This window comes from Panicum virgatum, chromosome 1N, assembly GCF_016808335.1.
Source record: "Panicum virgatum strain AP13 chromosome 1N, P.virgatum_v5, whole genome shotgun sequence".
Lineage (NCBI taxonomy): Eukaryota > Viridiplantae > Streptophyta > Magnoliopsida > Poales > Poaceae > Panicum > Panicum virgatum.
The window spans coordinates 28,941,090-28,965,690 of record NC_053145.1 but is presented as its reverse complement, the minus strand read 5'-3'; the positions used below and the strand labels follow the sequence as shown (position 1 = coordinate 28,965,690).

At 45.0% G+C, this 24,601-nt stretch overlaps 2 protein-coding genes across 2 annotated transcripts; both read left to right on the top strand.

The window, feature by feature from the left end:
* Positions 1-2,848: 2,848 nt before the first annotated feature.
* Positions 2,849-15,307, top strand: LOC120655577 (vacuolar cation/proton exchanger 1c-like). Its single transcript, XM_039933470.1, has 11 exons — positions 2,849-3,266; positions 6,851-6,918; positions 7,007-7,035; positions 12,357-12,553; positions 12,649-12,864; positions 13,566-13,700; positions 13,794-13,910; positions 14,000-14,053; positions 14,327-14,443; positions 14,571-14,661; positions 14,897-15,307. Exons 1-11 carry the CDS (start codon positions 2,964-2,966, stop codon positions 14,917-14,919), a joined length of 1,350 nt encoding a protein of 449 aa, XP_039789404.1. The 5' UTR covers positions 2,849-2,963; the 3' UTR covers positions 14,920-15,307.
* Positions 15,308-22,842: 7,535 nt separating this feature from the next.
* On the top strand, positions 22,843-23,853 carry LOC120654033. Its single transcript, XM_039931643.1, has 3 exons — positions 22,843-23,069; positions 23,159-23,289; positions 23,398-23,853. The coding sequence occupies exons 1-3, from the start codon at positions 22,869-22,871 to the stop codon at positions 23,477-23,479; spliced, it is 414 nt and encodes a 137-aa protein (XP_039787577.1). The 5' UTR covers positions 22,843-22,868; the 3' UTR covers positions 23,480-23,853.
* The last annotated feature ends 748 nt before the right edge of the window (positions 23,854-24,601 follow it).

Below are 24,601 nucleotides of genomic sequence, written 5' to 3'. Positions count from 1 at the left end.
AAGTCTTCTAGGCAATGTCAATCAAGTTGTACTTGGTTGATAACCAACTGTGTAGTGGTGTACTAGTTGTAGGACTTCTAATCGTGTCTGAGATGCCGGATCGCCAACGTCAAGAATCCCACAAATCGAATCTATCATACCTTTCGGAAGATCGGGCCAGTGCTACATAACGTTTATATAGGCTAGAGGGCAGCACATAGCCGTTACTAGCCATTCTGCCAGAAAGGCAGAATGCGTCGATTAAACAGGTCTTTCACCATCGGTTTAACTTGTCACACTAAGCCTGGTACTACCATTGAGCTGATCCTATCCCTATCTGCTGTTGTCATTGCATCGACGCTCATCCGTTTAATCCATCATGAAGATTTTGTCCCTCGAACTCTTCTGCTGCTTAACATGGTCTCTGATCAATGCTAGTAGCAATGCACCGACTCTCTTTATTATTACACCGTTGGTTCAATCGGTGCTTCTAGCTTTTCTGCACTTGATCGTAGTTGCAATTCTTCATTTATATAATATAATGAACGGTTGTTTTTCCAAGGCGTCTATTTAATTGATTGCCTAGTTTCTGCTTACACTTTGTCCAAATCGTCTCGACTGTCAATTGGACACCTCAAATACATTCTCTCCAGTTTTTCACTATAATTTGGACACGTTGACAGCAATTTGGACATCATGGATATGGTTTGGACTCCATCCATAAAGCCTAGAAATTCTACAAACGAGAGCTTACAAAATCGTTAGTCCCATTAATTATGTTCTCATTGTTGTCGGTCGAAACCTACCGGCGAGCAGCGATAGGCAACACGAAGAGCCGGGAGGTCACCGGAGCGCTGGTAGTCACTGCTCCCTCGTCGACGGCCCGCAATTCCGTCACGCGCCCGGAGATTCCGGAGAATGTCGGGCGTGCCACCTGACCTATACCCGATCAGGAAGGTGCGAACGTGCTTGCAACGATTTGCCTGCATACACAAACACGTGGAAACATAAGTCCGAGCCGTGGTCGGCTCCCCGGGACGACTCTTGCATCGGCTTTAAAGAGCCGATCGAGTCCCGGTGTCAGATTGGATCTGCATCTATCAAGATATTGATGAATAAAGCAAATAACTGTAAAGCTGCTTCAATTAAATCTAACTAATCTAATCCACGATGGTAAAAGCTTCACTGCTAGATCGGAACATCCTACATGTGATTGGGCTTAATGAACGTAACAGATAACTAAACCATAAAAAAAAACAGAGGCCTAAGAACTAGCAAAAGCCGATTCCCGGATCAATTCCCTGTTAAGACTAAAGCAAAGCATCTAACACATCACCGGATCATCCAATCCGTTTGCAAGGCCTAACCTAGCAGATGTTACGCCAACTCTTAAGAATAAGAGCAAACCATAACAGATTAGATCTATTAGATGGAAAAGAAGCAGAGTGTTGTCTCCGTGCAACTAACTCTTCACAACAAGAATTAGCATGAGATTGAAACATGACTGCACGAAAAACAATATGATATTCGTAGATGATAAGCAACAAAGCACAACAGATCTACTAAAAGTCATGCTACGAACATTAAGATAACTAGCATTACTCGCCATAAAAAATGCTTCAGTACGAGTAATACCAAGGTAAAAGCAAGAACAACGCTGCCCTGATCGCAAGAAGTGATCAGGGCAGCATGACGCTTACTTGGATGAAACCCTAGAATTAGGGGTGGCGATGCGCCGAGAGTTGTTTGCGAGACGTGATGACGTCCCCCCTTTCATGAATAACATAGGGTACATATTTATAGTCCGGAGACTTGGGAAACAATCTAATCATATGTTGTCCCAATCGGACTCTATCTCTAATCTTGAACTAAATCTAAAGATACATGGCTCATGTGGCCCAAATGCTCATGCAGGAGCCGATTTACAAGCTTTTTTAATCTTCTGCTTTAAGCCCAACTTGCTTTCGGCCCATAAATTAACACTGTTAATTAACCCTGTTAATTTATGACGATAACACTCATACAATCAGCAAAATAACAAAATAGATCTAATGGGACCTTGTTTCTTACAAACTTATTGGCGAGGATCTAGCTAGTTAATTAACAAAGAAGCGTGGACGCTGGGTGCCACGAGACCTCACGCTTTTTGCGACTGACAGCCTCTTACTCTTGAATTTCTCCATAAGCCCCAGGGGTGAATCGCACTCCCCCACATGTTTAGCAATTAGCATGGCGGAGAATAAGATAGGCAGGTAGGTATCTTGATTCAAATTTGTTTATGACCTACTACTATGCTGATATGCCAAAAGGGAGTTTATTATATACTAGTATTATAGGCCGTGTTTGGTTTTTTGCATGGAAATACTGTACCACGCTTTGACCGCTAATTTAGAGTACCAAATGAAGTCTAATTATAAAACCACCTCCACACCCCCCGTGTAAATCGCGAGACGAATCTAATGAGGCATGTGACCGCGCGATTAGAGGATAGTTACTGTAGCATCACTGTAGCAAATCAACAATTAATTACCGCCACTAAATTCGTCTCGAAAAGTTACACCCATCCCTGAAAAAATTTTGCAAATAGACTTTATTTAGTACTCCATGCGGGCGTTTGTCTTTTTGTGTAAATTTGACAAGACCCGTAACCAAACACGGCCATAGTCAAAAACCAAGTTATTGATTAATTATTCCGTACGTGTTGCTGTTACAACCTGTTACTTTCCTACCGAAATTACTGCATGCTTTGACAGCCTTCTGACGGTTTCATCAATTGAAATAATAAATAAAGAAAGAAAGAAAAAAATAGTAAAAGAACAAAAGTTTCCGCCGCGGAACGCGTCTATATAAACGTGGCGTGTAGGAGTTGAAGACCCGGCGCTGAGAGCCTGAGACATTTCGGCGGCGCTCAGGTCAATCCGTGAGCGTTCCTTCCGTCCCGCGCCCGCCAGTTTAGTCGATCCGTTGCCTGTTCGTTCGTTGCCATGGCGCCTCCCCAGAGCGGCGGCGGCGGCGCGGCGGCAGGAGATCTCCTGGAGACCGAGCTGCTGGCCGCGGCCGCCTCCAAGGAGGACGAGGAGGCGGCGCCTGCCGTCAAGGCGACGTCGACGTCGGGGAGCCCGGCGGACGACGAGCGCGGCGCGGGGGCGACGACGTCCTCGCGGGTGCGGCGGGGCGCGCGGCTCGCGGCCGCGCAGCTGCAGGAGGTGTTCCTGGGCACGAGGCTGTTCCCGCTCTTCTCCGCCGTGCCGCTCGCCGTCGCCGCCCAGCACCTCCGCCTCGGCCGGGTACGAAACAAAAATCACCTTGCTTACCCCTGATCGCCATGGATTAATTCTTGCTTAATAGCTAACCGGCAGTATTAATTACTCGCCGGCGATCGTTTTCTCGAATCGATCACCAGCATTAATTTATTTCTGCTCTTAGCAACAAGATTGATAGAAACGTCGCGCCGCGCACGAGGTCGTAGGAAATCAATCTACTCCTAGTCCTAGCTAGACGATAGGAACGTGCAAATTAGCTTTTGTCTCTTTCTTTCATCGCGGAAATCGTATGTACGTAGGCAGTTGCCTTGTTACGTTACGTGGCCGTATGCGGCCACACGTCGACGCCGGCAGGCGCGGCGAAGGCGCCCAGCAAGCAGCTTCCTCCTTCGCCGGGGACGGACGACACGCTCCTCGCACGCGATCGCTACACGTACGTCGTCGCTCCACGCCACGCGCCTTATATAGGAGGGGTAGAGGCAGACACGATAGCACGGCTATACCTGCTTTCTCCCCACCCAAATCATCCCCCCTGCTGCTCCGATCCTTTCTTGTCAGTTGTCACCGTCACGGAGGGAATGAACACAACACATGCGTAAGGTAGGTTGGATTATATATTGATGGGCATGAGCTTTAGAATGGATGCATGCGCTTGACTTTTGCCCGTGCTGGACTGCTGGTGAATGGATTTCAAGTCAACGGTGCCCACAGCTTCATGGCATATGCTAGAAGGACATTCCTGTGCTTTCAGGGTTTTGCGATTGTATATATATATATGTATATATGTATGTATATATGTATATATATATATGTGTATATATATATATGTATGTATATATATATATATGTATGTATATGTATATATGTATATGTATATATATATGTATATGTATATGTATATATATGTATATGTATATCTATATATACATATATCTGTGTATAGATACATATATCTGTGTATAGATACATATATACGTGTATATATACACATATATATATAAGCATTATTTTGTTGTCTTTTCTAGTGTACGCTCGTCATTTGGATATATATAGATACAGATAGGTTAGTATATATATGGTTGCCATTTTGGTGCTTGGTGAGGGTACGGTTCAGAGGTACGATGCTCAGACACAGCATGTCGACATGGTTGCATTATTGGGGCAGGTCTTCCAGTGTTCAGCCCCATGCATGTTTTCACCTGGGCGTTGGATGCGGTGTGATTTGTTCTTATCGATTTCATGCCTGGCGACGATTCTTTTCCAAGCAAATGCCATCAAGTCTAGTGTTTCCTTTTCTTTTGTTGACTCTAACAACAATTGTTTTCTCTACAAATTCGTTTGTCTGTTCCACATGTTCAAAACTTTGAAGCAAGACTGAAACACATACGCGGAATAACTTGACAGCTCATTCAGAACGTGCGATTCGATTGTAGTGTTCCTGAAATGTGGCAAAAGTAACTATGGTCCCCCGCTGCAATATTCCTGTTCTGTGGGAATAAGGCCCTAAAGAGTGACCTCCAAGGGATCGAATGCCATGCGCACAGCTTTATGTGTGCAACTAGGAGATACAGACGTGAGTGGTTCGTTTCATCATCAATCCAAAATAGCTGGCGAATACCATGAGAGGGTAGCTGAGAGTAATTAAGGGACAACCAAAGTTTTAAATAGCCGGCTATAGCTTCCGCTATAGATGGCTATAACCTTTAGGAAGGGCAGCCGCTATGGCATTTAGCCCGCTAAAGCCGGCTATAGCCCGCTAAACGCCATAACGGCAGCCCTGCCGCTAAACATCTTAGCCGGCGATTTAAAACATTGGGGACAGCTAGTAATTTATCAAAGCATGAGCAGCTAGCAGCGAAAATGACATACTCATGCTTTCTTGATTTTCCATCTCCTTAATCAAACGGCAGAACTACTATTTTTGTTGAAAGAATTGCTACTATTTTAAATGGGTATATGCAAAACATGTGTTTGCACCTCACAAGTTCACATAAACTTTTACAAAGTTCAGTTCGGTTACCAAAACCATTATCCCTAGAATTCCAAGATTTCAGTGAGATGTTGCAAAAATCTGATTTAGGGGAAAAAAAGAAAGGTGCCAATGTAGACATGCTGCTTAATTATCACGCCAGCGAGATATTTCAGGTGCCTCATGTGGCCGTGGATGGCCAAGGAAGCGTTTGCCTGCCTGAGCCTGACTGATTAATAGTAGCTAGCTTTGGGTAGAACAAACGGGACAGGCAGGCAAGATGCTGCGGTTGTTTATAAAGTGACAGCATATGGCACACCTGTCATTCTGCCAATCCATTTCGCCAATTGGGTTGGCGTTGGGAGATTGTGACGTGCCTGAAAAAAAAAGTGACCCACGACCTGTCGTGTCCCTGTCAGTTTGTCACGGCTCCTGGGCGTCTGTAGACTCTAGAGTAGTACAAGAGCTGTGGATCCTTTGATAGCTTCGTGGATTTCCTTGCTTACCCAAGCATTCTGTCTTTTGCTTGCAAGGTGTTTTGAACCAAAGTGTTTGTAGGATGCATCTCAATTAAGCTAACGCTTCGTTTTAGAAAGTTGAGTGAATATAACCAGCAGAACTCAGTTATTTGCTATGTGGGGCTGCTGAATTTCAAACAGCAATACTACCATTTTCTATTTTTTTTCTTTTTATTATTATTTTCAATGATCTTTTTTTACTTGTGTTGACAACTTATCTTGAAAAGTGTTGGTCTGCTTAATTTCATCCAATATAATCCTTGTCACAATTGACATATTTCGTGTATTGAACTTTCCTGTCGTATTCATCTGAAAAAGTTGAGATGTGTGATTGATTTTTTGAAGCGTGGAGATGTGATAGATGATAGGCATCCGAAAAAATTGGAGGCACGAAACACACGGGGATCTAACTACAGAATAAATAAACTTATGGATTAGTTGCTAGCAGATGCGGTCAGGATGATTAGTCAAAGAACGTGCAGTGTTAGCATACCCACGACTTGATCTATGCAAAAGACAATGTCAGGTCATGGTGCCATCTGCAGGTTGAGATTTCAAAGATTCGTTTTTGGTTCCTAGCTCCTTTGACAAGTCTATTTTATTTCTCCTGAGAATTGCATGATCTCGTGCAAGTTTTGGGGCAAGACCTTGTCTGTTTGCTGGGGGAATTCTGCTAGGATTTTGTTTTGTGCTCGAACAAATCCCTCGTCTGAAAGAAAAATTCACGAAGCAGTAGATTGGACGATATTTACATGTCCATGTCCAAATGGGAATTGAAATTGGAGTGGAGATAGCTCGTCATCTTGTGATTAGTATGGTCTTCACGCTAGTTTACAATCACTGCCAAGTGCCTCTGCAATCCAAACAAAGGGATCGGCAACGTTGGTAAATTTTTCTGGTCACCCGTTTCAGTATGTGCGCAACACGACCATTAGAGATTGCTGCACTCTTGATAGCACACTTATACAAGCACAGGGATTGTTCGACAAAAAACCTCAAAACAAATTCACACAGTAACAGTTCAATAATGCTTGCAGTTTCTTATTTTTATTTTACTATAATCTCTCCAACTAGTTGGATTTTCTTTTCGCCACACTTACCGTGAGAAATTGTTGCGGCAGGCCTGGGTGTTCGTTTTCAGCTTGATAGGCATGGCCCCCCTTGCCGAACGTGTGAGCTTCTTAAGCGAGTACATCACTCAATTCCTTGTTTCCTTTTCCTGAGTGAGCGGTTTGGCTATTCTGTTACTCATCGTTAGACTGATCTCTGTTGTGCAGACATATTGCCGATACCGCCGGACCAACAGGTAACTAAATCTCTAAATGCCTTTTCTTTATACTATGCAGCAAAATATGCTGACAGGAAATTTTGCGCACACACACATTTATCATATTAGTGCAGTTAAATGATGAGTCATGATAAAAGACCTTGTACTCAAATGCTGCAGTACATATTATACTATGTGTTGACATAGCAACTTCCATTTTGGTATTCTTTTGAGTGTATTAACTTCATATTTTTGTGATTCAGAAAAGGAGTATCATTTTAGATGTATATACATCCCTATATGTTTTCTCACTTGTGTAGGCTGGTTTAAGCACTTTTGTACAGCACCATATCTGCCCCTTTGTGCCATGCAATAGAGTTGAGATGCTATTTCTAACATGATATATATCACAGCCTAGAGTTGTTGGTCCCCGTCCCGCCATCGCCAGCGAGTTGCCGGTGAGCCTCCATCGCCGACCGGCGAGTCAATGGAGTAGCTCTACTCCCTCCCCCTCTTCCCCACGCCACGCTGTCTTCCTTGGCCCTGCACGGCCTACCATCAGCCTCGTGTCGCCCTGCCTTCCAAAGGCCTCACGCCACTTACATGCGGCCCCGCATGCCCCCTACGCAGCCTGCGCTGTGTCGCCTCTGTGTGCTTGTGGGTCTACGCCTGAGCGAGCCTGCCTGTTCCCGCGTAGGCAGCAGGCCTCTACTTCGCCTGCTGCTTCCCTCCCCCACCTCTCTCCCAAAAAGACAAAAAAATAGAGATGATAGAAGAATTTAGGGGAGACAAGCCTTTTGCTAGGCCATGGCTTCTCTTGGCCGGCCAGGTGCCATACCCGTTCCTCGGTGGTCTGTTGTCTTCAATGGCGCCAACTGGAGTGAGTTTGTATTTCACATGGAGATCCATATAGTTGGACAGCAGTTATAGCACTACCTCACCAGCGGGCGGCCGTGTCCACCCACACCTTCTCTTCCTACTCCACCAATCTATGCACCAGATGCACCGATGCGGTCAAGCAACCTCTTCTCTTGAGGTGTTCGAGTCTAGATGGAGACCTACCAGTCCGCGCTTGACATGCAGACGACTTGGCTGCGTGAGGAGGCCTATGCCAAGGCAATCTCCTTACGAGCATGGAGGTTGACGTTTCACTATCCCTCCGTGGTCTCTCCAGCTCTCACTTGATGTGGGCTCACCTCCGCCAGAGTTACGAGATTCGCAACGAGACCTTTTATCTCACGGGGGTTTAGGAGGCTCAGTCACTTCACCAGCACGACTCTACCGTCGAATAGTTCCACTATCAGATGTCCGCCTTATGGTACCATCTGGACACCTTGGGTGCGGAGTTCTATGCTAGTGGTGCCTGCATGTGCTGCGATCGTTACTGGGGATAGAGGGAGACTCCTCTCGTGAGGATAGCGGGAGACTCCTCTCTTCACAAGTTCCTCTCCCCTCTCCAACCTGAGTTTGAGGTCATCAGGCCCCAGCTCCTGACCCATTGACCTCGCCCGTCTCTCGATGAGGCGATCCCGGAGCTGTGAGCTGAGGAGACTCGTTTACGAGTGGGGGTATGCTTGGGGCACCGCAGTCCTCCTCTGCCCCAAGCAGTCCTCTGTTTTGGCTGCCCAAGCATCACTCTGCCCACCGCTCCTTCTCAACCACTATTGTCACCACACTCAACGTAGGGTACCAACTCTGTCGTTCGGTGTTACTACTGCGGCAAAGCGCAGCACACTTAGGATGTTTGTCACAAGAAGCTGTGCGCAACAAGGCTGGTCGTGGTGCCTCCAGTAGATTCAGTGCTACTTGTTTTTCTGCTTTGGAGCAGGAGATCCTCACACTTTTTCGGCTTCTCAATGTTGTTACTCCCTCTTGCCTACTGCTCAGGCCTCTTGTCCATCACCACCACCCCCTCTCTTAGGTATATCATCCAAGTGGTCTCTCGATTCCGGTGCATCCTTTCATATGACACCGGATTCTCGTCAGCTATCCTCTTTGTCTTGTGTTGATCCACCTCCTATTGTTCAAACAGCTAATGGTACCTCTCTTCCTGTTGCTGGTCGTGGTGTTCTTTCTACATCCACTTTTCATGTTCCTACAATTTCTTATGTTCCTCAGCTCACCATGTAGTTGATGTCTACTGCCTAGATCACTTATCATGGTAGTCCTATCATTCTTGAGTCTGATTCTTGTTGTGTTCAGGATCTCCGCACAGGGCTTCTAGTGGGGACTGGGCCTAGATGTAACGAGTCTCAGCGCCTATGGAAGCTTGATTGGCCATGACTTTCTTCGAACACTCTAGCGAGTTGCTCATCCAACTCTCTTGCTTCTGCATTCACCGCTTCTACTACCACTACTTTTGCTCGGTGGCATCGTCGTCTTGGATATCTATCCAGTTCAAGGCTCTCCGCCCTTGTTGGTAGTGGTATATTAGGTCATGTTTCAGGTGATAGTGCTCTTCATTATACGAGTTGTAAGCTTGGCAAACAGCTACAACTCCTCTATCCTTCTAGTGACACTGTCTTGCAGTGTCCCTTTGATCTCATTCACTCTGATGGATGGGGGGCGCACCTTTTGTCTCAAAAGATAGTCATTCCTATTGTGTCATATTTATTAATGATTATTTGAGATTTACCTAGACCTATCTTATGCCTTCTCATGATCCATTTCCGTCAAACAGTTTGCCACTATGATTCATTTCACACGCAGTTTGATTCTTCTATTCGTGATTTTCAAGTTGACTCTGTTGGTGAGTACATTTCTGATGCGAAACAGCATTTTCTTGCTGATCAGGATACTCTGCCCAATTCTCCTACCCTGGTGCTCATGGTCAAAATGATGTTACCGAGCATATGCACTGTCACATTCTTAAGACTTCTCATGCTCTACTCCTTTCTTTGAAGCTTCTACCTCACTTCTTGGCCGAGGCTACCTCTACAACTATCTTCCTCGTTAACAGTAGCCCTCCTTTGTTCTGTACGGGAGTACTCCCAATGAGCGCCTTTTTGGTCATTCTCCCCATTACAGTCACCTCCGGTGCTTTGGGTGTGTATGTTTTGGTTTTCTTCCTCCTTGTGAGCGCACCAAACTAACTGTTCAGTCACTTGAGTGTGTTTTCCTTGGATATAGAATGGAGCACAAGGGTTATCGTTTCTATGACCCTGTTGCGGTCAGATGAGGATATCTCGGGGTGTCACCTTTGATGAATTCCGCTTTGACTACCCCCATTCTTCCTCTCGCTCTTCTTCCATTACTATTGAGTTTATCTCCTTCTTGACTCTTCTGCTACCTTCTTCATGCTCCTCTTTGCCACCACCCATCTTCCCACCACCTTTCGCTGCTCCTATTGTCCTTCCACATGCACCTGATATGCCTTCTTGTGAGCTCACTCATGACTCTTCTCCGTCGCTCCTTGGGTCTCCTCCCGCGGAGGTGCCTTCTTGTGAGATCACTCACGTCTACACTCGTTGCTCCAGACCTCCACCTCCACTTCCATCTGAGTCTTCTCCATCACTCCTTGGACCTACTCTAGAGACATTTTCTTAGTATGATCTTCGTGATCGTGGTGCCCTTCTTCCCCGGAGCGCTATGGTTTCACCATTGCTACTCTTGTTGATCCCATCACCTACCAAGAGGTTGTTGCTCACCTAGACTGGTAGCACGCCATGGCTGAGGAGCTTGTTGCTTTGGAGCGCATTAGTATCATTAGTATTGATGACATGAATATCATTAGTGATGACCCTCAGTTTATTGAGTTGTGAAGAAGTGCCTCAGTGGCAAGTTCTCGAAGTCTGATTTAGGTCCTTTTCATTGCTTCCTTGGTCTGGAGGTCTCTTCCACATCTGATGGCATATATACCTCTCAAGAGAATTATGTTCAGGATCTCGTCTCTCGTGCTACTCTCATCAATCACCATACTATTTATACACCATGGAGCTAGGTGTTCACTTGCGAGCCACTGATGGTGAACCCCTTGTTGATTCGACTAGCTATCGTCACTTTGTTGGTAGTATAGTCTACCTTGGGATCTCTCGTCCTGACATTTCTCATGTTGTTCACATTCTGAGTCAGTTTGTTGCTGCTCCTACCCAGCTCCACTACACTCACCTCCTTCGTGTGCTTTGATATCTTCGAGGAACTATGTCTCATTGATTATTCTTCTCTCGCTCTAGCCCTCTTCACCTTCAGACGTATTCTGATGCAACCTGGGCTAGTGATCACCCTGATCATCCTTCTCTCTCCGATTATTGTGTCTTCCTTAGATCTTCCTTGATTACTTGGAAAACCAAGAAGAAAACAACAGTTTCTCGTTTGAGTGCTGAGGCCGAGTTGATGGCTATGGTGACTGTGACAGCTGAGTCACCTGGCTTCGGTGGCTACTTGAGGATTTTGGTGTGATGAGTTCCACCCCAACTCCTCTTTCCTTCGACAGCACCGGTGCGATCAGCATTGCCCGTGATCCTGTCAAGCATGAAATTACCAAGCACATTGGTGTGGATACTTCCTACATGCATGCGATCGCAAGTGCACGATAATGTTGTGACCCTTTGATATGTGCCTTCGGACTTTCAGTTGGAAGACTTCTTCACAAAGAATAAAACAAAGGCATAGCACAGTTATTTTCTTTCCAAACAAAGTGTTGTAGACCCACCATGAGTTTAGGGGGGGGGGGGTGTTAGATGCATATACATCCCTATGTATTTTGTCACTTGTGTAGGTGCTTGATGCACTTTCGTGTAGCACTATATCTGCCCCTTTGTGGCATTGCAATAGCATTGAGTTACTATTGCTAACATATCCCAAATAAGTTTTTTTTTAAAAAAAATTCCTAGTTTTAAGTGCACGAGAACTGAGCTACTATTCCTAACATATCACAAATAACTTTTTTTTAAAAAAATCCTAGTTTTGAGTGCACGAGAACTAAAAGGTAGTACATGGAATTGCTCGTGATTCATAAAAAGGCTAACAAAAATTACTTTTCATTCTTGGAGTTTTGTTACCTTTGAATGTAAATACGTACTGAAATGTAGCAACTGAAAAAACTCATAGAACTAATTTTGGTTTAGCTATATGAAATGAATTATTTCTATTTGTTATTTAGAACTACTCCCTCCTTCCTAAATTATTATTCGTTTTGGCTTTTCTAGGTGCACAGTTTTTACTATGTATCTAGATATATATCATGTCTGAGGTGCATAACAAAATCGATGTACCTAGATAAGCCAAAACGACTAATAATTTAGGACGGAGGCAGTAGTTAACAACTCCCCTGTAATATTTTCCACATGCATGTGCTTTTCTCATCGCAAAGCTTTATTAGTTATTACTTAGCATTCCTCCTCATTTTGGAATAATTTCAGCTGGTGGGATTCTGAATGCAACGTGTGGGAATGTACCTGAACTTATTATTGCACTCTTTGCTCTGCATAAGGAGAAGATGGAGATCTTGAAGTGGTCACTTTTAGGTTCCATATTATCCAATTTGCTGCTTGTCCTTGGTTCATCCCTCTTGTGTGGTGGGCTTGCAAATACGGGCAAGGAGCGTCCGCTAGATAGGGTAAGGATGCGATTACGAATTACCATTGGTAGAGCTTGGACATATAGATGCCAGAATAACATGTGCATATAATTTTCTTTTATCTTCTTTAACAGAGACAAGCAGATGTAAGCATAGGCCTTTTGATGCTGGGTGTGCTCTGCCACATCTTAACTCTACTATCTAAATACTCTAATCGCACTGGAGATATTATAAGTTCATCAGGTTCGGTTCTGGAATTATCAAGATTAAGTGCCATTGTAATGCTCACCGCGTACTTTGGAGGTCTCATCTTTCAGCTAAAAACCCATCGTCAATCTTTTGAGCAAGAGGTATAATGCTTTGTTTACTAAGAGTCTATTTGCGATTTTTGTGTTATGTTGCAATGTGTAATCTAGTCAATTAGAAGAATATTAGCGACTACAGTGGGATTTTTTATTACAACAAAATTTATGCTTACAAGTAGCAGCTGCACAAAACATCGGACATAAATAAGTACTACAAACCACCGCACTGTCAAACTAATAAGGATTCTGGAAATCATGTGAAATTAAAATATAGACTAGAGGCATTCCCCTTTTCAGATGTTCTTATGGTTAGCTCTTCGAAAAAAAAAAATCTTCTTTCAGATCTTCTCCAAGGATGATGAGAGCTATTTCAACTTGTTGTAGTCAGAATTATCAATAGCTTAATTTTATTTTCTAGGATTGTATAACAATTTATTGTGGTTATTAATATGAAGCACATAGTTTTGACTCTTTGCACAATTCATATATTTGCACCATGTACTCATGATTTGGACTATGACCGGACAACCATTTGCTCACATTGAGCTCTTCTCTGACTTATGTTCATTAGTGCTTATTTTCCTATTAGTAGGATTTGTTTTCATTCATATATAGCTTTCCTCCTTTTCCTGAAAAATAAAATGAGAAACGGTAGGAAAGGATCAATGTCCATGATGCTTCACATTCTCATATTAACTCATTACCTAGCAGTTTACTGATGTGATGTGTCGAAGAACTGATTGCAGGACAGCTCAGAGAGCACCAACACCAGTGATGATGATGGCAGTTCAGTTATAGGATTTACCAGTGCAGTGATCTGGTTGATTGGGATGACTGTACTCATTGCTGTGCTATCTAACTACATCATCACTACAATCGAGGTACAACTTTTTAAGGGAACATACATCAAGGCCCTTTAGTTCATTTCATCGCTATTTCTGCGATCTCTGTTTGTGTGACAATTTTGTTTCCAGGAAGCATCGGAGTCATTAGGTATTCCACTCAGGTTCATCAGCATTATCCTACTTCCAATTGTTGGAAATGCTGCCGAGCATGCAGGCGCTATCATATTTGCTTTCAAGAACAAAATTGTATGGATGTATTCTATTCTTTTGCTGAGTGTGTTTGGTTATTTAAGTTATCTTATTCAATGAATCATGTGATTATATGTGTCTTGTAGGATATCACCCTGGGCATTGCTCTAGGTTCGGCTACTCAAATTTCACTGCTTGTGGTAAGACTTAATTATTTTTCTTGTTCAGTACACATAAGTGACTCATCTTGTTTTGGAAACAACACCTTGCCCTTGACTGGTTCGCAAAAGCATGCAGATTTATATTTCAGAATATTCATTTTAAATTCATCAAATATAATGTTTGTATCATATAACAAGGCAAGACAATACATCTACTCTTCTATAGGTCTTTGACCTGTGATACAATATTTTTACCCTATTTGGTTTTCAACTTCTTCAATTTTCACTGATAGGGAGTTTACTTATCACTAGGTGCCCATCATTCTTATTGTATCTTGGGTGAATGGCATCCCTATGGATCTAGACTTGAATCTTCTTGAGACTGGATCATTGGTTATGACTGTATTTACAACAGCATTTACGCTTCAGGTAATGACACTAACTGCTAAAACAGAATGTGAAAAGAAGCAGAACTAATATTTGATATTAGTTGAAACGTGTATCTTTCTTTTGAGGCAAACAAGCAGGGTGTATGATGATGTATATATATATGCAGGATGACAAATGGCATTACTTGAAAGGCTTCAATTTGACACTTTGCTACATTGTAATAGCAGTGTGCTTCTTCACCATAAAGGCCCTCCCAAGTAAGCTCATTGAATAGTTGGAACTTTTTGTATGTGTATATGCAAATGGTCCAGTGGCATAAATGGCTGCTTTGTTTCGAACAAAATTTGGTGATTTACTGAACCTCAAATGTATGGAACATCTGTGCAATTTCTAACAAAGGTTTATTATCTATCAAAAAATATTTTGATTTGTCAAATTCCAACTAAAAATAATCATACCTTGACTAATCTACTTTGGAGTAACTTTGTTCAGCACCTAAGAAGGTACATGCCTGAGCTGCTCAAGGAGATGCTGAATCAAACAAGGTCCATGCCTGAGCTGCTCAAAGAGATGTTGTCCATGTTTGGAATGAAATTGAGGCACCTCAGTTCAAGGTAGTAGACTGGCGTTCCCTCGAGCTCCTTATGATCAAGCTTTTGTTGAACACGCCGGTGACTAACATATTTGACACTACACGCGGTCGTTCCTTCTGTGGAAGTATTGCTGACAAAGTGTGACTCGTTATATTATTTCTCCCCTGTATATGTATTACTGACAAATTCAGTGCAATCGGCTGCTCCATGGAAGTGAATTTTAGGAAGTCATGTAATTATTGTTTGTGCATGATTATGCTTGTTAGTGCCTAGTTGTTAGATACTCCTCCATCTGTCCCAAATTATTAGTCGTCTTAGCTTTTCTAGATTTATAATTTTTGCTATGCATCTACTTATATATTATATCTAGACGCAGCCCATTGATCTAGAAGACCCAAAATGACTAATAATTTGGAACGGAAGGAGTATGTGTGATTCTCAACCACTGCAACTATTATGTTGAGCCCAATCAACAATCCCCTAACAAACCAACAATCATCCTATCAATTTGCTAACAACTTCACTAAGTCAAATCTGATAATTCAGGGTGATTAGACACCCGAAACATTGCCCGTGTCTTGCATCTACTCCTAGCCATGCTGCCCCTTGTGCCGATTCAACAACATACATGACTGAGTTGTCCAACCTCACATAGGTGCTCAGGAGTACCTTCAATGCTATCTTCTGCCTAAAACTAAGAACGTATTCGACACATTGTCAGAAGAAGCTCTAGGCAAGTGTAGAATTCACAGCTTTTTGAGTCTTTTACGTCTATACCACTACAAAAGTTCATGATTACGCACATACTATTAAAAACTTCGGAGTTACTTGTGTACCATCACCCAAACTTTTGTTTACCTGTGTACCATTTTGGATGGAATAGTGCCTAACGGGGATGCACAAAGACCATTATACCCTCCTGTTGTACTGTGGGCTTAACAGGTCGAGAGATGAGAGAGGCCCGTGACCAGCTGCAGGTCCATGCTGCTGGGCGCAAGAGGTAAAAAAAAGAATCTGACTATTCTGTGACTATTCCGCTAGGTGTATTAGGCCAAACAAAATACGGAGACCATGCTGCTGGCTAGGTGTATTAGGCCAAAAAAAAAACGGTGACCAAGCTGCTGGGCGCAAGAGGCGGCGGCCTGCGGCTTGCCCGCGCCGGCGGTGGCCCGAGGCGGCAGCGGCCGCTCCCACGGCGCCCTGCGCCCCTGCGCCCGCTCCCGCGCTGATGAATCGGGCGGCTCATGCAGATCCGGCGAGGCGACACTAGGTTCAGGGAAGGTCGCTCGGGGGACTCGGCTTTGTTCGTGGGTCGCACCAGAGAGAAGCCGACGCAAGAGAGAGAGGGGCAGCGGTAGGATGGTCAATTCCATGCATGGGTCCCATCTGTCAGGCTAAAGAAACCGTTAAGTTCTAACGGAAGGTGAACGGAATAGTACACATGTAAACAAAAGTTTGGATGATGGTACACAGGTAACTCCGAACTTTTTAATGGTACGTGCATAATCATGAACTTTTGTAATGGTATAGGCGTAAAAGACTCCAGCTTTTTAGAATTCGAACTAAGGATGTGTTTGGATGGGAAATGAGATGGATCTTTTAGATAAATGAACAATTCAATATTCCCGCCTCTACATCAGTGTAATATATCTAGCCATTATTACAAATAAAGAACCATGTATGGAGGAAAAAGTGATGCATTTATTAAATAGCATATTATAAACAAAGCCTATTACTAAACCACCACCTTTTTTTGTGAAAATCTCCATAGCCATGGACTCCAAAACTCAACAAAGTCTCTGATATAGTATTCATGTCCTCCTCTTTCTGACAAGGTTAGCCACGAAGCCCAACAAACAACACTTACACATGTAAGTATTAAATTCCTTTCCTTCCACCTAATCCCTAGTAACCAAGTCCCAAACATATGAATGACATTGTTAGGGTTTTGTATATCAAAGGTGGTATGAATTATTCTCCAAATTAATCAAGCCATATGACACTCAAAAAAGAGATGTTGTGTAGCTTCATTATTACTACAATAGCAACATATCACTTCCATATGCTGGATCTTCTAGGCACTCCAAAACACTTCCAGGATCATTTCAATTTTAAATATGTTTGGTGATGAAATAGCATCGAGGCCCCTAATTTGATTTTGGTGATTAATGACAACATAATCCATGCGACTAATGTGTGTTTTGCAGCTGCAATCTTAAGTTAGTGCAACGATGGGTTTCTTGGCCCTTATCATTATGCTTTTAATTATTTTGGTACAAAGGATATGTATGAAGATCAAGGATAATAAGCTAGTTCTAAGTGTCCTTTGGCATTGAGAGACACTTAGAGTAGTTTAGGACTTGGTTTTTCATTTGGTCGTACTACAAAGAGGGCCAAGGAGCAGTAGCTTGACCTAGATGAATCTAGAGTTAGGTGTGATGCACACTTGTGAAAATCTAGTACTATGTAGCTCAGTTGAAGCTGAGAGAAGCAAAGATATTAGTTAAAAAATCAAAATGATCGAATTGGATGAGTTTGCTTAACTCAAGGAGCCCAGTTTGAGCTGACCGACTAATTTGATCTAATGAAAATTAAGAGACCAAATTGATCGGTTTGATTGTGTCGGAAGAGCAGAAAAGCAGCAGTGATCGATGAATTCGGTGGTGTAAAATTATGGTGACCGAATCAGTCGGTCAATATGGTGATTCTTACGAACCTCTCTAGATTGATAGATCAATTCGATGTTATGCAGAAAAACACAAGACCGACTCAGTTTGTCATGTGTCGATGACCGTTAGCCCTATTTGAATTTGCCTGACCGATTGATTCGGTCAGTGTATTTTTGCATGACCAAATGAATGGAGCAACGGCTAGTTGTTTGAGTGTCTCTATAAATATGTTTGCTACAACACAAACGAGCGGCTCTCTTGGCACCAGGAAACTCTCATACACATATTTGGTAGTAAAGGGCAAGTGAAGCACTAGATTAATTTGCAAAGTTCTTGTTAAAGATTAAGGACAACATTAGTGCTTGAGTAGCAAGTGTGCATCCAACTCAGTCTTGTGCAAGTCAAGTAAAGTTCTTAGCTTGTTATTAGGTGATCGGCATCACCTAGACGGCTTTGTTATAATAATTGCGCGAAGTGATAACCCCAAGAACACAAAATCAAATCACAAGATCGTACAAACGAGAATGACACTGAGGCACGATGTTTTTTAACGAGGTTCGACGATGTGTCTAAATCCTCGAGCATGACCACAAGGCGCTCCTCCCCATAAACAGCAGCTACACCGGCATCCGAGCACCACCACGGCAACGCCACCTCCCACACCAGCCGCCAAGTCATCTCACGGTTACACGGTAGTGCCCTCATATTTATGGGCCATAGGGATATAAAGTACGACCCAAATTCTATCCCTAACCTACCAAATTACAACTCAACTCCAATCGTAACCAAACTATACACATATTCGACACATATATAACAAAATCCACCTTGGCGAATATGCACGCCACCTTAAAGCCATCCATGCTCGAACTTCTGTGTACCTTGAGTTGTCTCCCTTTGCTGCTCACTTAGAACAGCCCGACGAGGCAGATCCCACAGCCTTGTCTACCTTCAGACAGAACACCGCCACCGTTGCAATGCCATCCATGACTCCACCTTCAACAACGCTTTCCTATCAGTTTGTGTTGGTGTGCACTTGACTTCTCATCAACCATGACTTTTTTCCTTCCCGCATGACTCTCAAGGTCTTCTTATCAGGTGGCGCCTGATACAACCATCCTTCATCATGCAATAACCCAAGCAAAATCAGATTCCTCTATAGCCCCGGCACATGTTTCACACCCTTCAGTACCATCTCACGTCCATAACACATCTTGACTTGATATCTCCCACTCCTATAATACGATAACTCGAATGATCTCCCAAGTGAGCAAGACCACCATCCTTCTGAATGTATGATGAGAACCACTCCTTCTTTGGTGTTGCATGGAACAATCTATCTAAATCAACAACCACACTTCACAAGACTTTTCACTTGATATTGTGAGAACATCACCATCGCTATCCGAGTCATCATGCTTCTTGGCAATCACCACACTTGTGGTTCCTCCAGCCTTCTTCAGTTCTAGACACTCAGCCTTTTTATGTCCCCAACCCTTGCACTTATATCACTGCGGCCCCTTCTTTCTGTTGCCCTTCTTATCTTCAGCATTGTGATCACCCCTGACTACAAAAGCACCTCCAACAGAATCTTCAGATAAATTGTTCTTTTTTGCTCATGACCTAGTAAAGCAGTAACAATTTCATCCACATTAATATCCTCCTTGCCATATGTCAGTGTAGTAACTAAGTGCTCATAAGACCCTGGCAACGAACACAGAAGAATAATAGCCTTGTCTTCATCATTAATCTTCTCATCGACCTTCCCAAGATTAGCAATTAATTGATTGAAGACATTAATATGATCTGCAAGATCTGACCCCTGCTGCATCTTTAGCCCATACAACTTTTGCTTCAGGTACAGCTTCTGGGTCAACGTCTTGGACATAAACTAGTCCTCCAACTTGTCCCAAATTTCCTTGGGCGATGTCTTATCCATGAAGTGATACATGATCTGATCTGAGACACAATCTTATAGTAGCACATGATTGTGCCTGCATCTCCTCCCACTTATCATCATCCACCTTCGCAAGTTTCTTCTCGCTGAGGGCCCTTGAAATACCCTGCTGAGCCAACAGATCCTTCACTCTCATTTGCCACAATCCGAAGTTTCCGGGGCCATCAAACCTTGCCACCTCAAATGTGGAAGCCATCAACGTCATCTACCTCTTGCCACAGATTGTCGAAATAAAACTTTCACTTACCTGAACTACACGGCTCCTGCGTGGCCGCTGCCTTCATGTGTTGAAGCCGCGTGCCTCCTGCACGTTCTTGCATCCTCGCGACACACCTTGCTGCGCACACACGTTGCCCAGCTACACACGCCGACTACACGTGCCACTGCCTGTGTGCTATCGCCGCCGCCGTAAACAGCCTGTGCGTAGAACTCGTCGACTTTTATGACGTCGCACACGCGTTGCCGATCCGTCCAAGTGCTGCCCGCCATTCGTCGCAACTGCCACAAGCTGCAGTTCACGAACAGCCCAATTGCCTCGATGCAATCTTCCGTGTACTCTGTTTGTTTTATGGAGACTAGAGGACCGCGCCCAAATAAAATTGGACTCCTGCTGCAGTCCGTTTCCTGTTCATATTACGTAAGCCTTCCTTTTTTTTTTCTTCCCCGGCCGATAGACACATGTTCACCCACATGAAGTCCTAATCGGACTCATGCATGCACCAGTGGGCCCATAGGTTGCCAAAATCTTACGAATCTTTCAGGAAGCTAATTATTAGCACCGAACCAAAAAAAATGATCTCCAGTAGCACTAGACATACCCATGCATGCACCTTGGCCTAATCACCTGCGGCACCTCCAGAGTTAGGAAGACTTTGTACATGGCCACGAGCCACCCTTGATCGTGTTGAACCGGTATCCTGCTGTGAGGAGCTCTGTCACTGTGTTGGCAGCATCCATGACACATGGAAGATCGAGAGCTTGGAAAAGAATGTATTTCTCCACCGCGAAATCCAAACAAAGCACAAATTGCTATTCCCTAATCAAATGTTTGAAACAGAAACAAACTCTAGCTTGGAGTAGGAGGAGATCCCCTCAACGTAGTGCTTCCGGCCCATCCGGACCAACTGGTTGCCTTGCTCCTTGTACTCGCGTGCCGCCGACTCCTTGATTGCAGCGATGCCGGCCAGGTCGATCCTCGCTCTCGCGGTCTCGCCCTCGGTCAGGAGCTCGGCACTGGGATCCATCAGCAGCACCATGGCTGGCGAGTTGACTTGTTCTTGGTGCTTCGACGGCTGCGACGCTCTTCGCTTTCCTTCTCCCTTTGCCGCCGCCGCCGTTGCAACTCCTCTTCGGGCCTAAAACGGGGTGGGGATTGCTTCAGGGCCTGAGAGGCCATCACCGTGGGGATCCGTTACGGCTGGGACCAGCTGGCGCGCGCCCTGGTCGAGCCGATGCAGACCGCTGCCCGCACGCCACGGTGGTAGAAGGTGCTTGCCCTTCGAGCTGCGGTAGATGTTGACCGAGAGTACGTTACCAGCACGGGGAAGGGACGGGTACAAGCAATTGCTAACTAAAGCCATCAGGTATGGTCTATGAAACACTTATATAACAAACAAAAGAGAAAGCTATTAGCTATGGGACTTTATTTTTAATGAATTTATAGTACTCACAGTATCTCTCAAAATAACTAATCCATGCATGGAGAGGCTCCTTTTGGAGTCTGCACATTAACCGTCACATGTGACATGCTAAAATGAATAATACTAATCAAATATTTATTTTAGGGTATCGTCATTAATCCTCGGAAGATACTTTGGTAAAAAAGCAGAAATTCTCACAAAAAATAGAGACAACCAACTGTCAATCTTATAGAATAACCAAATATATTTCGTCCTATATAAAATTACCTAGTCATTTATTATGGAAATACTAAAGTAAATCTCTAAATTTACATCTAAATTATGTTGGTGAATAAGGAAGGTAAGATGATCAATGCGCAAAGTCCCGATTCGGGTGTCCTCGACCGGGACGGAGAGGACGATGCTAACCATCACGCCGATGACGCATACGCCGACGCCCCATAACCCGATGCCCTCGATCTTCTCGACGACGGCCAGGGGCGTGCGCGGCAGGAAGAGCTGCGCGTAGGATGTGACCATATGAAGAGGACCGACATGTAGGCGCTCCACGAGAGGAGCAGCGCCAGTCGCCATGGGACGCTGCTGAAGAAGGAAGGAGAGGATTCTGATCTATAGGTGTACACCAGAATCAAGGTGCAGCCGACGGGGATCAAAATCTGGACGAAGGCAGCTGCCCTCCACCTCGCAGCGCGGGATACGTGCGCCAGCGACTCCCCGAGAGTCTGCGGCGCCGGCGTACCCTCCATGGAACGATTCTCTTCCATCATACATATTGTGCGCATGCATGAGAGAGCTACTAGCTAGGAGCTTAATTTTTAGCTAACGTCGTGTCTATAATATAGGGGATCGGAGAGCAATGTCTAATTCGACTCGGATCCTATGTTAAGCTATGGAAACGATGTGTAAATTTGGCGCTTCAATCAAACTAAGATATGGCAAGGGATATCATTACAAATGCCATAAGTGGGGAGATTTTGACGATCACATACGATCGTGTAGAACCTGCTTATGGCGATTTATGGTAAAAAAAAATTGATAACCGCCGCGGCGGTCTCCAAATAGTCTAATCCCTATACAGCAAGCGGCGAGCGCCCTCCACAGCGCTCGGTGTCCGCCCGCCTGACGCGTGGCAGCACTGGGTGGGAGACGGAGAAGCTCGCCGCTGGACCTGATTTTCGGCCCACGTCGTGCGTCGCGTGTTGCTCGGTCCACCTTGATTCTGCCGTTGCCGTCTCTCCGTGGCGTCCCTAGGGTTGGGGCCAATCGCCCCTCCTGCCGGTTCGCTTCCCTCCGCGCCGCACTCGCTGCCTCCGCGCCGCCCTCGGTGAAGGGCGAAAGGGGAGGGGAGGGCGAGGCGAGGGTTTGGTGGAGCTCGAGTTGCCGCGCCGCATTTCTGGCCGGGGGTTCGGCCGGGGGTGGGGGCGCTGCCGCGCCGGAAGGCCGCCGGATCCAGTTCGACCGCCGCCGCCGCCGCTCACGTTCCCTTCTGGTGGTGGCCTTGCTTCGGTAGTGAGATCTCCCTCCGCGTGGCTTTATTCTTTTTTGTTTTATCCACACGAGAAGGAGCGGTGCGGGGGGAGGCGCGAGCACGGAGCTCCTGCTCGGATGGCGGCGCAATGGAGCACCGCGGCGAGCCTGGACTGGTGGGTTGCCCCCTGGCGCCTCAGCTCGCCGCTGCCGCCACCGGCCGTGCGGGCGAGGAGCACGGGCAGGATCGGCTGCGCGTCCGTGCCAAGGGAGCTCGCCGCGGCCGCAGAGGCGGAGGCGGAGCAGGCCGCGCCGCCGGTGGTCGTCGACGACACTGTGGTCAGTGACCCTCTCCAGCTTGCCGTTCGCGCTTCCTGCCATTATTTACCTTTGACGTTTCTCCGTGTATGCTTGTGGCTTCTTCCAAGGAAGAAGGTGTAGCCTGCGAAGCGTGCGGCGGCGCGGGGTGGCTGCTCTGCGACTTCTGCGAGGGGAAGAACAACAACGTCAAGTCCGAGGGCAGCCGGGTGTACCGCCGCTGCCCGACCTGCAAAGCCGTGCGTGACTGTATTTTTTTTCTGAATTCTGAATTCCGGCCACTACTTCCATTCCATCGTCTTCTTGTTTTCTGAATTCCATCGTATCTACGTGTGCGTCGGCGTCGCAGGCGGGATTCATCCTGTGCCCGAGATGCAGGGTGTACAAGTGCGTCACCTACCCGGAGAGCAACGAGTCATGACGGGCCCTGACCATCTGAATTACGTTTTCTTTCCTTCTGATGACTGCGTTGTGGATCATCTTTCAAGTATACAGATATACAGCACACTCTGTAGTCTCACATGCTCTGAATCTGAATGCCAGGTAAGTGCTGTTCGCATAGCGTGGTCTTTTGAAATTATCAGTATGCAGAACATGGTATGGTCTTTGGGAGCCGAATGATTCATGCCCATCTTTCTTAGTCCGTTTTACAGGCTTTGTTAGGGTCATACATGCGTACAGCCTGCCGCCTAGTGCTAAATTCTCCAGATGTTGCACTGCCGCCTAATGCCACATTCTTCAGATGTTCTAACTTACAATTTACCATAACGCCACAAATCTGCTTAAGATTTGTTGTTCCGTCCAAAACATGATTTGTAGGATAGTGTTGGAGTCAGCAAGTCACGTTGCAAAAGTTGAAGCTAAAATCACGTACACAGTTCTTTCGACACCACATCTTTCAATTCATGTATTGGCAACTTCATATTCCACTTTGAGGGACTCCCAAACCATGTATATAAAACTTTTTAGATCCCTAAATTTCAGTTCATATATTTTAAAAATGTATATCAGGATTTGAAACCACTTTGTGCAGTCTACTTTGCAAAATTCAATTTGTAAGTGAGACATCAAAGCCTTTGCACCTAAAATTCAAAAATATTGAATTACTCATTCAAGTTTTCTTATATCTCTAACTTTTAAGTTACGTGTTAAAAACTCTCAAATCATATATTAAAGACTTTGTGAATCTCTAGCTTTCATTCATACATTAAAACCTTTGTAACTAGAATTTAAAATCTATCAAACTAAATATACCAAAACCTCCTGCACCTCTTACTTTCAGGTGACATCAAAACATTTGTATCCGGAATTTGGTAACTTTCAAATAGTCTAATCCCTATACAGCAAGGGGCGAGTGAACTCCACAGCGCTCGGCCTTCGCGTCGCCTGCCTGACGCGTGGTAGCGCTGGGTGGGATTAGACGAAGAAGCTCGCCGCTGGGCATGATTTTAGGCCCACGTTGTGCGTCGTGTGCTGCTCGGCCCAAGGCCCATCAACGCTACTGGGCGCGGCGAGGCGCGCAGCCCACCTAGTTTTATTATGCTGCTCGCAAT

Bases quoted from the DNA above. Each gene is read 5' to 3' on its own strand.
- LOC120655577 (XM_039933470.1), top strand. From the start codon at position 2,964: ATGGCGCCTCCCCAGAGCGGCGGCGGCGGCGCGGCGGCAGGAGATCTC. The intron at 12,865-13,565 runs GTATAATGCTTT...AACTGATTGCAG, and splicing joins GTCAATCTTTTGAGCAAGAG to GACAGCTCAGAGAGCACCAA. The intron at 13,911-13,999 runs GTATGGATGTAT...TGTGTCTTGTAG, and splicing joins TTGCTTTCAAGAACAAAATT to GATATCACCCTGGGCATTGC.
- LOC120654033 (XM_039931643.1), top strand. From the start codon at position 22,869: ATGGCGGCGCAATGGAGCACCGCGGCGAGCCTGGACTGGTGGGTTGCC. The intron at 23,070-23,158 runs GTCAGTGACCCT...GCTTCTTCCAAG, and splicing joins TGGTCGTCGACGACACTGTG to GAAGAAGGTGTAGCCTGCGA. The intron at 23,290-23,397 runs GCGTGACTGTAT...TCGGCGTCGCAG, and splicing joins TGCCCGACCTGCAAAGCCGT to GCGGGATTCATCCTGTGCCC.